The 14,555-nt window shown below is 34.3% G+C and overlaps 1 protein-coding gene across 5 annotated transcripts in view; it reads right to left on the reverse strand.

Annotated features, from left to right (window-relative positions):
* LOC126978298 (ATP synthase subunit gamma, mitochondrial-like) overlaps positions 1-14,555 on the reverse strand; it is a 49,258-nt gene that overhangs the window by 29,509 nt on the left and 5,194 nt on the right. For 4 of the 5 annotated variants that reach the window (XM_050827049.1, XM_050827050.1, XM_050827051.1 and 1 more), the window contains exons 1-2: positions 9,807-9,952; positions 7,902-8,107 (exon numbers count right to left, since the gene is read on the reverse strand). In XM_050827049.1, the coding sequence (XP_050683006.1) occupies positions 7,902-8,107; positions 9,807-9,898 (298 nt within the window). In that variant the 5' untranslated portion in view covers positions 9,899-9,952. Of the gene's footprint in view, positions 1-7,901; positions 8,108-9,806; positions 9,953-14,555 lie in introns of those variants that run through there. The other variant, XM_050827052.1, reaches the window with a different exon arrangement.

A 14,555-nucleotide genomic window follows, 5' to 3' on the forward strand; every position in this document is an offset into this window, starting at 1 on the left:
TTTACTCGATTTCTGGTATACAAAGACACAAAACATAGCGGTTCACGTTTACCATACAGCCACAGGCTAAATATTTTTAAATTAAAATCTCTCGAAAATCGTCGTCGTATTCAAGATTTGCTATTTTTATTTAAATTATGTAATGGTATTGTTAGTGCCCCAGAAATATTACGACAAAATGATTTCAATATACCCCGTCCCGGTGCAAGGCTTATTAATCGTGAATTCTTTCATCTTGCTATTCCGAGAACTAATATTGGTCTTCACTCTCCACTGCAGCGCTCTATGAGATCATTTAATGAGCTCCTTAATAATAATTTTGACTCCATGGATATGTTTGGGATGTCGGTGCTACAATTTATAATAGTTTTTAATTATATATATGGTCTGTTCGCTTTGCTCATATTCAACATAAGAAATAATTTGTATTTTTAACATTTATTAATCTTTAAATTACTTTGCGTTTTTTGTACTAACATTATCTTTAATAATACAACAGAGCTGTACATACCTGTAAGAAAGCTATTCTGTTCATAATGTTCGTTTTATATTTTTCTTATTTTTGTTTAGTTTAGAATAGCTTGTTGGTGTGTCTATTATAAATAAATAAATAAATAAACATATACTACACATCCCCATTATCTTTGGACCTCGCTGGAACGTGAAGCCCCCTCCCGTCTCTGTTTCATCCCTTCGCGCTCGTCCTGTTGCTTCAGTACGGTTTGCAGTTTCATTACCGTAAGGTGAACCTTATGTACTTACATGACATGATGTTTTCGTGCTATCACTGCTTTGTTTTTGAAGTTTTCATTTGACATTGACTTTTGTTGTTAGTACTTCTGTAGTTGTGTCGCTATAATAGAACTAGACTTTTTTTTACAAAAATACAACACCTATCTATATCAACATCAATCTATAACTCTCAAATAAATAGTTGTTTATTTATTACTAATAATATCCTAGTGATGCTTGTTTTGCACACCGTAAAGGTTACTGTTTGTTTGTAATGTATCATTCGAGCTCTTGGCTCAAGTGTGCTTTATTTCTTCTCATAACGTCAGTAGAGGTTGTGTGTGCTTAATTAATAATTAGGATCCCATTAAATTGGGTTTTCTTTGTCTTCTTCTTCTTCTTAACGTGCCGTCTCCTTGCGAAGGTTGGCAATCATTAGGGCAATTTCAACTTTCGACACAGCTGCTCTAAATAAAGATCTTGTGTTCTTCCCAAACCATTGGCGCAAGTTTTTAAGCCACGATATCCTTCTGCGGCCAGGCCTCCTCCTGCCTGCCACTTTCCCTTGCATGATTAGTTGAAGGAGTTCATATTGTATATTGTAACATGTAATTGTCGATAAATAAATGGGATTTTTCGTTGTCCCACTGCATTCTAGTTATTGAAAATCGTGAGTGAATGTCGCTTGCGACATACTCGCGCGACAACGCGACGTGGAGTCACTTACTTGTAATGTGTATCAGATCTCAAAAAGGGATTCGTTAAAAAACCGACAGTCGAGTATATATATTACAAACATACGTCGATCTATACCTTAACAAAGCAACGATGTGACATCATCGACGTTTGGTCTAAAGATAATATAACCGTATATTTAGGTCTAAATTCGCTTTAACATACACATTTATTGTAACTGTTACCATTTTATAAGACACTAAGTCCAACAATTGTCATACAATCTTTTTCGTGCAAATGTAAATCTGTTTTTATGATTTTAAAATGACATGTCATGAATCAATTTTGTCGATGGCACTACTACCTACTCTGATGTGGTAAGACAGTGGCCTGCTTTTTCTTCAGTATATATTACTTCTATAACAAATATTATTTAAGACGTAATAAGACTTATAACTCTTCCATATTACGACACATCGGCGAGAAAGTTTATGTGGCCTTGGTCGGTCTTTATATTTTTTTTTTGTCTTACATGAGTTCTATAAATAATTTATATGAAGACTGGATACTTAATTTAATTTTTTTTTTCAGACTAGATAGGAGTTGGCTGTTTTTCTGGCTGGCTCAGCTATTTCGCTGTGTTAGTTATTGTGACTGTGTAAGATTCGTCTCTTAGACCTGTACCAATAAATTGGACCACCGGCCGAAAATACAATCCGCGTTGATTTTTTTTATGGAATAGCAGGACACACTAGTATACGGGTCACCTGGTGTTGAGTGATCACCGCCACCCACATTCTCTTGCAACACCGGAGGAATCATAGGAGCGTTGCCGGCCTTTAATGAAGTTGTACGCGCTTATTTTGAAGGTGCCCATGTCTTATCGTCCCAGAAACACCGCACAAGGAAGCCCATTCCACAGCTTTGTAATACGTGGAAAAAGCTCAATGAAAACCGCACTGTGGAGGACCGCCACACATCCAGATGGTGGGGATGATATCCTAACTGGCCTGTCGTGCGAGGGTGGAATTCGGTGGCAGGAATCAGGTTAAACGGCTCTTCGCTTGATTGACTTATCGGAACTTTGTTTAAACATTTAAATTGTGGAAGACAGATCGAGGACACTCAACAACTAACCAATAAGTCGATCACTGACCTGCTCGTACGAACAAATAAAAAGTATAATGGGTCTCAATATCTCGAATACTCTGCGACAAAAGTGACGGGAGCTTGGTGATAAGCCGGTGATGTTTTTTCAGGACAAAAACAACCTTCATTAATGAGGTTGAGGACGAGAAAGATTTAATAATTATTTGTACACTGACCATAATGTTTATTTATCTATTAAAGCCTATTACAATATTCAGCAGTGGGAGGCTCCGTTGCACCGGATGCCGACTAGATTATAGGTACTACAATGGCGCTTATTTGCGTCGTGAAGCAGTAATATGTAAGCATCGTGTTTCGGTCTGAAGGGCGCCGTAGCTAGTGAAATTACTGTGCAAATGAGACTTGACAACTTATGTCTCAAGGTGACGAGCACAGTTTTGGGTTTTTCAATAATCCTGAACGACACGGTGTTGTAATGGGCAGGGCGTATCAATTACCATTGTTGATTTTACAAATTCTTATTACGATTTCAGTTTACTTTTTTTCCGTATTACATTACCAATACTTGGTAACTTTCTATATTTATTGGCACACACTTATAATCTCTTCGTCTGGTATTTATTGAACGCTGAAGTTTGGATAAGCCAACCACTACAAAATAATGGAGTTTTCTATAAAACTACTTCAATAAGAATTCGCTATATAAATGGTCTATACCATGTCAATGAACTTGTAATTTTTTTGCGAAAGTTGTCTATTTTCTTTTATTTCCACTAGCGCGCTCAAAAATTATGACCATGAACGTTACCTTTGACGTTTTTCATCAGTATCATCATCATTTCAGCCGGAAAACGTCGACTGCTGGACAAAGGCCTCCCTCAATTATCGCCATGACGATCGGTCCTGCGCTGCCCTCATCCAACCAACTCCGGCGATCTTGACCAGATCGTCGGTCCATCTTGTGGGGGGGCTACCAACACTACGCCTTCCGGTAGGAAGGTCCTCGAATGGCGACCACGGGTACGTGGTGCCTTACTGCCATCTGTCCGCCGAGCTATGTGCCCTGCCCACTGCCATTTCAGTTTCGCAATCATTTGGGCTATATCAGTGACTTTGGTTCTCCTACGGATCTCCTCATTTCTGATTCGATCTCGCTGGGAAACTCCGACCTCTCCATTGCCCTAGCAATAGTGAGCTTCCTCATAAGGCCCATAGTTAGCGACCATGACGGTTTTACTGATTGCTATTGCAAATCACTTTTTGCCTTTATAATTTACATTTATACAACGAAATGAAATTAAACAACGAATATCTGCTTGCCATACGTATTAAGATAAAAGTTTTATGTAGAAAGATATGCGTTGTACGGTTATGATAATATTATATATCTAGATATGATGAAATAATACAAGTGTATTGCGAGCAACGGGAAAATCAGAGTAACAAATAGAGTTGACTGGTTATAAAAGATCACAAAAACTAATTGTTCAGTTCAAGGGTACAAAATGCTGCGCAGCTACAAATGTTTTAAATGTTTTTAACTACAACGTACGGTATAGGGTATTCTTAAGATGATTGGTAGCAGGATAGACTGCAAATATATGAGTCTCTATCTCAAATGGAATGGAGAAATAGTGAAATTAAGAGTAGGTTACAGTACTAACTTAGTTTTTCAAGTTAAACTAATATGATTTTGAGTCTGTAGTTACTTGAAAATAAAGTTTTATTATTATTTTTATACTACTAAACGTTTAAGTGTTTATTTTTTCAGTGAATCGTTAACTCCTCCGTTCCGCAACAAGTCCAGTTCAACCCTAATATAATTCTTTGAAATTGTGCTATTTTTTACTTTACTTACATTAAGAGTTTATTGCGGATTATTGCACCTCCCCATTTAGATAAATGTAAAAAGTGTTTTTAATATATTTTCATGCATAGTATGCATTTTAATTACGTAAGTATTAGACATTAAAACTTCATAATTCTTCTTGAAATAATAAAAAGGCTTGTAATTTTACAGATATTTAACAGTGGGAGGCTCCTTTGCACCGGATGCCGACTAGGTTATGGGTACCACAACGGCACCTATTTCTGCCGTGACGCAGTAATGTGTAAGCATTCTTGTGTTTCGGTCTGAAGGTCGCCGTAGTTAGTGAAATTACTGGGCCAATGAGACTTAACATCTTATGTCTCAAGGTGCCAAGCGCGTTGAATGGGCAGTGCGTATCAATTACCATCACCTGAACATCCTGCTCGTCTCTTCCCATATTTTCATAAAAGAAAACATGGCAGACAGAATCAAAATATATTAATTTAAATATATCCCAACTTGTCAACCCTAACAATGGCTCGTGTCTTTTATGACAGGGTTATCGCGGTAACACTCATATCAACAATTTATATATTTGTGCTAATTACCAATTGCTACTTAAAATTATTATTATACATTTTGCAACTACGAAATAATTTAGAGCGTTGAAGCTGACCTCCAAATGCTCGCGGCTTTGGAGCTTTGTGTGTGAGCAATTATATCGTTCCCAGTCTCAATATAATTAACCTTTTGTAGAGAGAAAAAATACTTATGCCAAAATAGTATATATTTTCTGTGCCACCAACTAACCACTGTTCAAATTCTAATACAATTTTTTTTATTCAAAACAGAATATGACATTGAAAGTCAATAACTACCACCTTATGCCTTAGACCTGAGAAGTATTTTGGCTTTTTTTTTCATTAAAATATATTTAAAAAGTAATATTGTACAATTAAACTTATTATTTAATAGCCTGAGGGCGGCCGCTCTATCCCCAATCTGTGGAATCGTTAAGAAAGTTATTTATGTTATAGTAACCTTTCACAACAAACGTTTAATAACAAATCTTTTGATTAAAGTAATACTTTTGTTTTGAACATCTTCTGGGATCTTGATGTAAAATCATATTCATCACTCCCCACAAAAGTCTTACTAACTCGACTTAGCCGAGTAGTAGGCATAAACGTTACCAGTGTCAATATTTTCTGCGCTAACCACTTACGGCCGTTCCCAATATTCAGTCTATCTCTTACTTGAGATAAAAATCATAACTATCGTTGAATTTTCTGTTTCAATAAACTTATCGACGGTAACTCATCTTATCCGTACGCGTCTGTCCATGGGACGACGTATAGCTTACTAGCGATAGAAATTTGTATAGAAATTTCAATTCACGCGTCCCAATATAAGGCGATAGGAATGATTTATCGGGCATGCTGGGACAGCTTCAGATTATTGACAGCTAATTACTGACAGTAGAAGGTAGTATTTTTGTCTCTATCTGTAGATAGTATATTGGAAACGGCCGTAAGATACCGGAAATCACCAACACAATATTTACAAGAAACATTCTCTTGGCATTTCAAGTATTGTAATATTATGATAACCAGCGTACTATAATTATATTTCTTCAATCTCCTACAATATCAACTTTAATTTAATTTACAATGCTAATAACCTAATAATTAAGTGCTTTGAGGAAAATATTAGATTAGATTATTAGAAATTATAACCTAGGTCCTAGAGAATCATTGAGAGCGAAATTCAAAGAAATTAACATCTTGACTGTTGCCTCTCAATATATTCTTGATAATGTAATGTATGTTCATAGGCACATAAATGAATTTGCCAGAAAGTGTCATAACTCGGCTAAGTCGAGTTAGTTAGGCTTTTGTGGGGCGATGTATATGCTTTTACAACAAGATCCCAGAAAACGTTCAAAACAAAAGTATTACGTTATTCAAAAGAATTGTTAAAAACGTTTGTGTGGTAAAGGTTACTATAACATAAATGACTTTCTTAATGATACCACAGATTGGGAATGGAGCGACCGCCCTCAGGCTATTAAATAATAAGTTTAATTGTACAATGTTACTTTGTTACTTTGTAAATGTTACTTTAATTGTAAAACATATTTTTTATGAAAAAAAAGCCCGCTGAGTTTGTTGCGCCCATTCTTCTCAGGCCTGAGGCATTCATTTTGGAATGGGTGGTAGTTTTTTTTGACTTGTGATTAATGATTGATGTGATAAGTGATTTCACATCCTATTTTGAATAAAAATATTTGAATTTGAATGTAAATGGTCTTTGTTTGAGGCTCTTTCAAGCCTTTCGTATCGAAACTACCGCCATTCGATGCGAAATTTATCCAAGATGGTTTATGGCTATTTATTTTTTTATTGTATAATTTATTTCCTTTTAAAATTCGCCCAGCGAATTGGACGGGAACGGCTAGTTGCCTAAATTCGAGCTATTTGTTTTTAGAAATTCACCAGAACAGAAAACCAGAGAAAGATTGAAAATCATTCTATTATATAGCTCCGTATATTAAATATTATTCATAATTTAAATTATATTACTTAGAGGTAAAGTGATTCATTTAATAACAAATTATTCTTTATTTCATTATGTTTTGTTCACAATATCCACAAAGAGTCGTGTCACTAGTGGTCGTGTAAGTCTGCGATAAAATTTGTATTGTATTGAAAGTAAACCTTACAAACGTGTCTTTTCTATTGTATGGTTAAACTACAGCAAACGTATATAAGGGGAAAAATAATCTAATCGAAGCCCTAGCGTTCCTTTGAATATCATAAGTATAACACTTCTAGGACACAAAAAACAATAGGATTTATAATAATGATTGATGAAATTATCGTTTAAAAATTATTAATTTGTTTTTCGTAGCGCAACGTAGCATACATTGATTGAATCTAACTATTGTAGAACATTTATGTTACTGGCCCGACTTTATGATTTTAGCTCAAACTAGTTTTATTCTAGGCCAAAACGATTTATCTAAACGTGTCAGGCTTACACAAGTTTATACAAGTTTAGCCTAGGACAATCTCGTTTAGATAACTTTTAATAGTATACATTAAGATTTAATTTCTTGTAAGCGGATAAAAAATATATCGCCCTTCTTCTGTGTAATATTATTTGCATAGTTTAGATACGTTTATTTTGTAACCATGATTCTATATTTATGAAAATAAGGGACGAGGACCTTCTGATGATGGTAATTGATACGCCCTGCCCATTACAATGTAGTGCCCCTAAGGAGTCTTGAAAAACCCCAAATATTCTGAGCGGCACTACAATTGCGCTCGTCAGCTTGAGACATAAGATGTTAAGACTCATTTGCCCAGTAATTTCACTAACTACGGCGCCTTTCACACCGAAACACAATAATGTTTTCACATTACTGCTTCACGGCAGAAATAGGCGCCGTTGTGGTACCCATTATCTGGCCGGCATTCTGTGCAAAAGAGCCTCCCACTGGTATAAATATTAATAATTTTTAACAGCTATTTAGAATGAGAGAAACGTGGTGTTATTATAGAAGCCAAACCTCGATCCGATGTCACTGCCACGTAGATTCTCTTTGTCATTTTGTCATCCTTAATATCTTCTGTTTTATCAGCTACTATATCTGGCTGTTTCTCCTTTTCCTTTTGGTCTACAGGTCCCTTTACCAATTGACTTGACTCGTAGAACTTACGAGGACCGTAACCAAATGGCCTTGCTGCACTCAACTCGCGTTCCGCTTTTGTGAATCTGGATGGAGAAATACTTAATAAAGTATAACATTGACACACTTTTACACAAATTATCTTGTCCCAAACTAGGCATAGCCAGTACTATGATTACAAGACAACGATATATTTAATACAATACACTTACCTAAACTAACATAACTACTTATAAACACCCATGACTCGGAAGCAAACATCCATACTTACATAGATGACAGAATTCGAACCCGGGACTTCTAGTTCAGTAGGCAGGGTCACTAACCGGCTATGTGGGTCGTCATTAGGCGTTTTGTTTTAATTGATTCATGGGTGTGTAGACGAATTGCTCAAAAAAGTGATATAACATGATAAAAAAGATAAGAGAAAGACATACAACTGTATGTATGTAAATAGTCTAACGTTGCACATTAATGGCTTAATAACCAATAATAGTGAAACCCCTTGGACTGCCAGATCTCTGGATCTCACGCCTTGTGATTTCTTCTTATGGGGATTTGTCAAAGACCACGTGTACGCAGAGAGTGTTCACAGTCTAGAAGAATTTCAGTATCGTGTACGTCGTGCAATTGCTTTAATTACTCCGCAAATTTTAAGGAAGTTCATTTAGAAACTGTAAATAGAGCTCGTCATTGTGTTGCACATCGAGGAGGTCACTTCGAACATCTGCTTTGAATACAAAATTTTGTACTTACTAAGATATAAAATGTATGCGAGTGTTTAATGTAATTTTTTTTGATATTTCTCGTTTTATTTATAACTAGCTGACCCGACAGACGTTGTTCTGTTCATTATAAAAAAAACCTCGTGCGGGTGGAATTTCGTAAAATTCGTTCTTAGCTGACCTCTACTCGGTGAAAAGAATATTCCTACCAAATTTCAAGTCTCTAACTCTAACGGTTCCAGAGATATCGTGATGAGTGACTATATACGTGGAAATCTCCTAATATGTATATATATATAGATAAGTTATAATTGTCATTTTACTCATTAAGTAAAGTGCTTTCGATGTCAGTTTAAAGTTTTTTGATATCTGTAATATTTACGGAATAATCACCTGTACGTAACCACTTAACGATTACACCCGGTATATATAATCTGAATCTCGGAAACGGATCCAACGATTTTCATAAATTTTGTATACAAAGGGTTTCACGGGCGAGAAATCGATCTAGCTAGGTTTCAATTTTAAAATAGACATAGGTCAGATGGAACACTGGGTGATCCGGAAAGCAGAAGACCCCGGTTCGAATCCAGATGTCCTATTACTTTTTTTTTGTTCAAGTTTTGTACATTCTTAAAAATCGTACAGATATTTAGTAATTAGCTATATCAGGTCGACCAGGCAGTCATTGTTCCCGTCGCACATATTATTTCAGGAGCAGCAATATCTTAAATGTATACATAAATATACAAATTTATACTAACTTTTATATCAGTTAACTGATCTCTATGAAAATTCACTACATATACTTTGAATAACAATAACCTTGTTCAAATGAAGCCAGTTAGCTCATTTTTGACATATGTATGAATAAAATATTAACAGCCTTATATCAGCCGTATGACTACATATTATTATAATAAAGATAAAATTCTTGCCACTGGAGTGCTAGAGCAATAATACTTTCTGAATATCAAGGCCTTTAAAATACTAAAGTATTTACTATTTAGTATTCTTATGTTTTATATTAAATTGTAGAGAATATATTATAAACTCATACTTGCTTGCAGACACCATTTTCATAGTTTTAGTAATTTTCTGAATATTTTTGATAGATTTCAAGCGTAAGGAAACCTGTTTTAATTGAACCATTTTACGTCAATTTACTCTTTTAGCTACAAAAAGAGATTTATATTTACATCACATTTATACAGATGTCATGAAGACAGTGCGATAAATATAGAATAAACAAGAACTGTCATATTTTTTCTGTGGTAATTATAGGAAAAGGTTAACATACAACTGTCAAAATTGAAAAAATGATTTCAGCATAGAGGAGGGATCAATATTTACGAATTATTTTAAGTTCGTATTGTGTAAATATATATTGTAAATTGTTTGTTTTAATTTAGATAGTAAATTAAAACTCGGCGTTTTCCCATATAGTGATGAATTTATATATATTTCCGAAAAACAGATGTTTATTTCAAAACATAGCGAAAACCTTATAAATTAACCCAAAATTTGTAGTTTTATTTTAATGAAAATAAGGGACGAGACGAGCAGTGCCGCTCAGGATTCTTGAAAAACCCCCAAATATTCTGAGCTGACATAAGTTGTGAAGTCTCATTTGCCCAGTAAATTCACTAGCTACGGCGCCCTTCAGACCGAAACACAGAAATGCTTACACATTACTGTTTTACGGCAGAAATAGGCGCTGTTGTGGTACCCATAATCTAGCCGGCATCCTGTGCATAGGAACCTCTCACTGGTAAACTTGTATAACTTGACCTGAACCAGTATAACTTGAATAGGCAAATTTTTGGCAAACTTAAAGCTGAAATTATATATAAATCCTTTCTCGAATTTTAAGATCCCCAATAAAACAATAATCTCAACCAATTGCGCACCACTCTTGCATTCCAGTATTTCCATTATTTGACCTTTAATGAAGTCTTCTCTCTAGAATTTTATACCTCCTGAAAACCCCCGCACCACCGTTAGGATTGAAATACCTTCTCTCCCTAGTTTTCACTCCTTTTGTAAATTTTAAACAAAATAATATTAAGTTACCTAAGATTACTTATAAGTCCATAGACTATGACATATGTGAAAACTTCGAAAAAAATTGAGGTTGAAGGTATACCTCTATGAGCTAGTTTGAGCAATGCACGCACACTTATACAAAGTGACGCATTAATATCGATTGTAAGACGTACCTTGTAACGCACACTAAAATTATAAGCCTGACCAGTTTTCATCGGTTGTCTACAGCAAGAGGCTCTATCTAACAATATAAACTACCATAAGTTACAACTAACACAATAAATGTTTTATTTAAGTAATATTATCTGTGTGTTGTCCATTATAATCTAACAGCATGTATACATGTTTCAGGTACAATTAAAAAATAAAACTTTATTCAATCCTGGCACCAATCATTAACACTGGTAAATTCGTTACTAGCATTCAAAAGCATACTGTACGACGGATGCATCAGCCGGTCGACTCCTTTTTTTGTTTGTGCAAATATTATGTCGAAAATGCATCAGTTGTATCATCGAATAAGATGGCTACTTGCTTTCATTCCTTCTTGCTTGGCTACTTGCTTTTCTTCAGAAAAAGAATTTCTGTAGGAGTAGTCTCTAAAAACCTATGTATGGGATTTCACATATCAATGGGTATTATCTGTTGACGTGTAGCACGTCTACCCCGCGCCGCTAAATTGATAAGCAACAGTCTTCTACTTAGTCAGGGACGGATTCGGCCACAGTGTATAAATTTTTTGTTGTATGTAAAGTATTTACCATTGAATTATCAAATAATGCTTCCTTTATGAAAATAGCAATAGAAATGATCAATAATATATAAACAATGTATATTGTAACTTAGCTTTTGATGTGGCTGCCACATTAGTAACACGATTAAACTGAGTGGTAAAATTAAAGTTGTGTCAAATATTAATTGATGCAGTGATAAAAATATCACTGTTATACAATAGCAAAATTTACATCTTGCATTGTAAGTTACTGAAGCACATGTTTGTTACAGCAAACAATGATCAAAAAGTAAATATTAGGCAAATGACACATTATTGTTAAGCAGATCGGTAGCAGATGCGTTTCTTAAAGATATTCTAAAATTATATAAATTATATCTTGACAGTTTTGATATTTTTAACAGCCGGTGTGGATATAAAAAAAATATATGTGGCATTATAAAAATATGTAAGTATCACATGTTCTAATTATTCATATGGATAATATATGACATTTAAAAATAGATTGTCATAATAGAATCGCACAGACAAGTCACAAAACTGGTTCTACTAGATTATTTATGTGTCTTCATAGTGCCATTTAATATGTTTAATGATTTGATTAATACAGAAACCTAACAGTTCTACCGCTATATTAACTTTGCCAAGATCATTTGGATAAGAAGATGCGGTTTCCACACCAATCCAAATCTTATTCAATTTCGTACAGCATTCTCAATTAAATTCTTGGAAAATGAAAACATGTTAATTTGACTACACTATTATTCTCCTTTAATGAAACATAGACTGAGGTGAACACACGTCTCACTCAGATCCACTCGTTATAATGATTTAAATCTGTGATAAGTGATAATTAATAATTTGATTAAATATTTCGCTGATTATGTCGATTAATCAATTTTTATTTATCCAAATCATCCAAAGTGTGATAGAAACCATATAATTAACATTGATAGTTAAAGATCGTTTGTTTAGCTTAGGTACACATAAAAAGCTTGATATTAGGGTACCAAATGAGCTCACTGAAATAAACCTGATGAACCATGTAAACTTTTGCGATTCCTAATTTAGATGTAATGAAACAAAAATAATACAAAAAAAAATTTAATAGATGATGTTAATTTAAAAGTGATGAAAATCACGTACGTAGGTATACACCTGAAAAAAGTGGTGGTCCATGAGTCATATCGGTTCGGGATAACAGCATCTGGTAATTGATTCGATAAAGTATGCTATGCAGGCAAGACATTTCTCGCAACATGACGCTGGCGGAATTTTGCCTTTTGACGTCTTCCGGCTACTAGTATCAACCCAAACAACATCTCTGAGTCCGGCTTCTAGTATGTTCTAATGAAATCCTTTTTTTGCTATTCCTAACAGTAGGTTTTGAGAGATTGTGGATGTTCAGGAAACCATTAAAAAGATTGATTCTGCTTTTGGTGGGATTCAGTGTCTATTTTGTCTGCTACTACACCTAAAATTACGATTGATTTGGTACAGAATTGATTGCCTTTTTCCCATCACTTAATGCATGAGATTATTTCAAGTCAACGCTTTTTCTCTCAGCCTGTATTTTTTTCTTAAATAAATTATATATTATGTATTATTCGCTCTATTAATTTATTGTCATGCGTTGTCCTTGGCGTTCGTTTCAAGAATTGTTCGTTAATATTCATTACTTGTAGTATTGCCTCGACTTGAAGAGTTTATATAGTCGAAGTAAACGGCAAACGGCCTTCGGTTAAACCTGTAGGAATAGGTGTGCAGGCAGGGTTCTGTTTTCCGCCATTTCTTGTTTTTTATATATATTAACAATTTACCGTTTGTGGTAGATGATAGCCATGAGATTGCATTATTTGCAAGTGATACTTTACGTATTTTTAAAATGAAGCGATGACATGCAGATAATGGTGACGAGGTAAACAATGCACTATCAAAGTTAGCGCGTAATTGAGACGAATAATATGCACATTAACAGTACAAAAAAACCAAAATGTTTACGGTTCATTACACCAAATACAGCGGACGTACAAACCAACGTACTTATAAATGAGCAGAGATTGGAACCTGTGGACACTACGATCTTCTTGGGTATCACGTCAGATAAAAAGCTTCAGTGGAGTCGACATATTGCCCAACTAGCAGATATACTCAGCTCTGCGACATACGCTTTTAGAAAGATTAGAGAGTATACGAATGTTGCTAACACCTGTGGCTAACGTTAGATACTTCAGTTGTTTTCACAGTATCACGACGTACGGTATTATGGTGTGGGATCATGCTGCTGACATTGATATAGTGTTAGCTCTACAAAAAAATGCTGTTCGTGCTACATATCAGCTTGGTTATTCAAAGAAAATAAAGGAAAATCTCTCAATGAAAAATTTGAATAATAAATATTACGATTGTTGATTTTCAGTACATTTATGAAAATTAAATATACGTTCACAAAAAACGTCACCTTTTTGGTCTTAATGGTGATTTTCGTTATTATAATACTAGAAATAAGGGATTGCTTGTAACTAATTCTAGTTGGCTTCATAAGATAAATAATAGTTGCAAAGGTATACACTTTTACAATAAAGCCCCAGCCACTATTCATGCCTTTTCTATAAACAAATTTAAATGTTTTATTAAATCATAATACCCCACAGCTGAATATCTATGTGACCGGACAGCCTGAGACTAGATTATAATTATTTTATAGAAATAACAATGACAGTGAATGAATTTGAAAAAAGAAAGGAATCAATTTTGAGAAAAGAAATGCATTTTATAATGTTATAACGTGTTTTTGTTTTGATTAAATTGTTTTTTGTTTCTATTTTGGAACATGACATCGTATTCAATATTTGTAACAACATAGTTACATTATATTAAAGTTATCGAATTCTGATAGCTTTTTGGCAAACACTCTTATCATTGTAGTGACTTGAGTATAAACATATATTATTGATAAATAAAATTAATGTTATTATAACATAACAAAATTGTAAGCAAGACACGTAGAAAAGTTTAAGAGTTTGATAA

This window comes from Leptidea sinapis, chromosome Z (assembly GCF_905404315.1).
Source record: "Leptidea sinapis chromosome Z, ilLepSina1.1, whole genome shotgun sequence".
NCBI lineage: Eukaryota > Metazoa > Arthropoda > Insecta > Lepidoptera > Pieridae > Leptidea > Leptidea sinapis.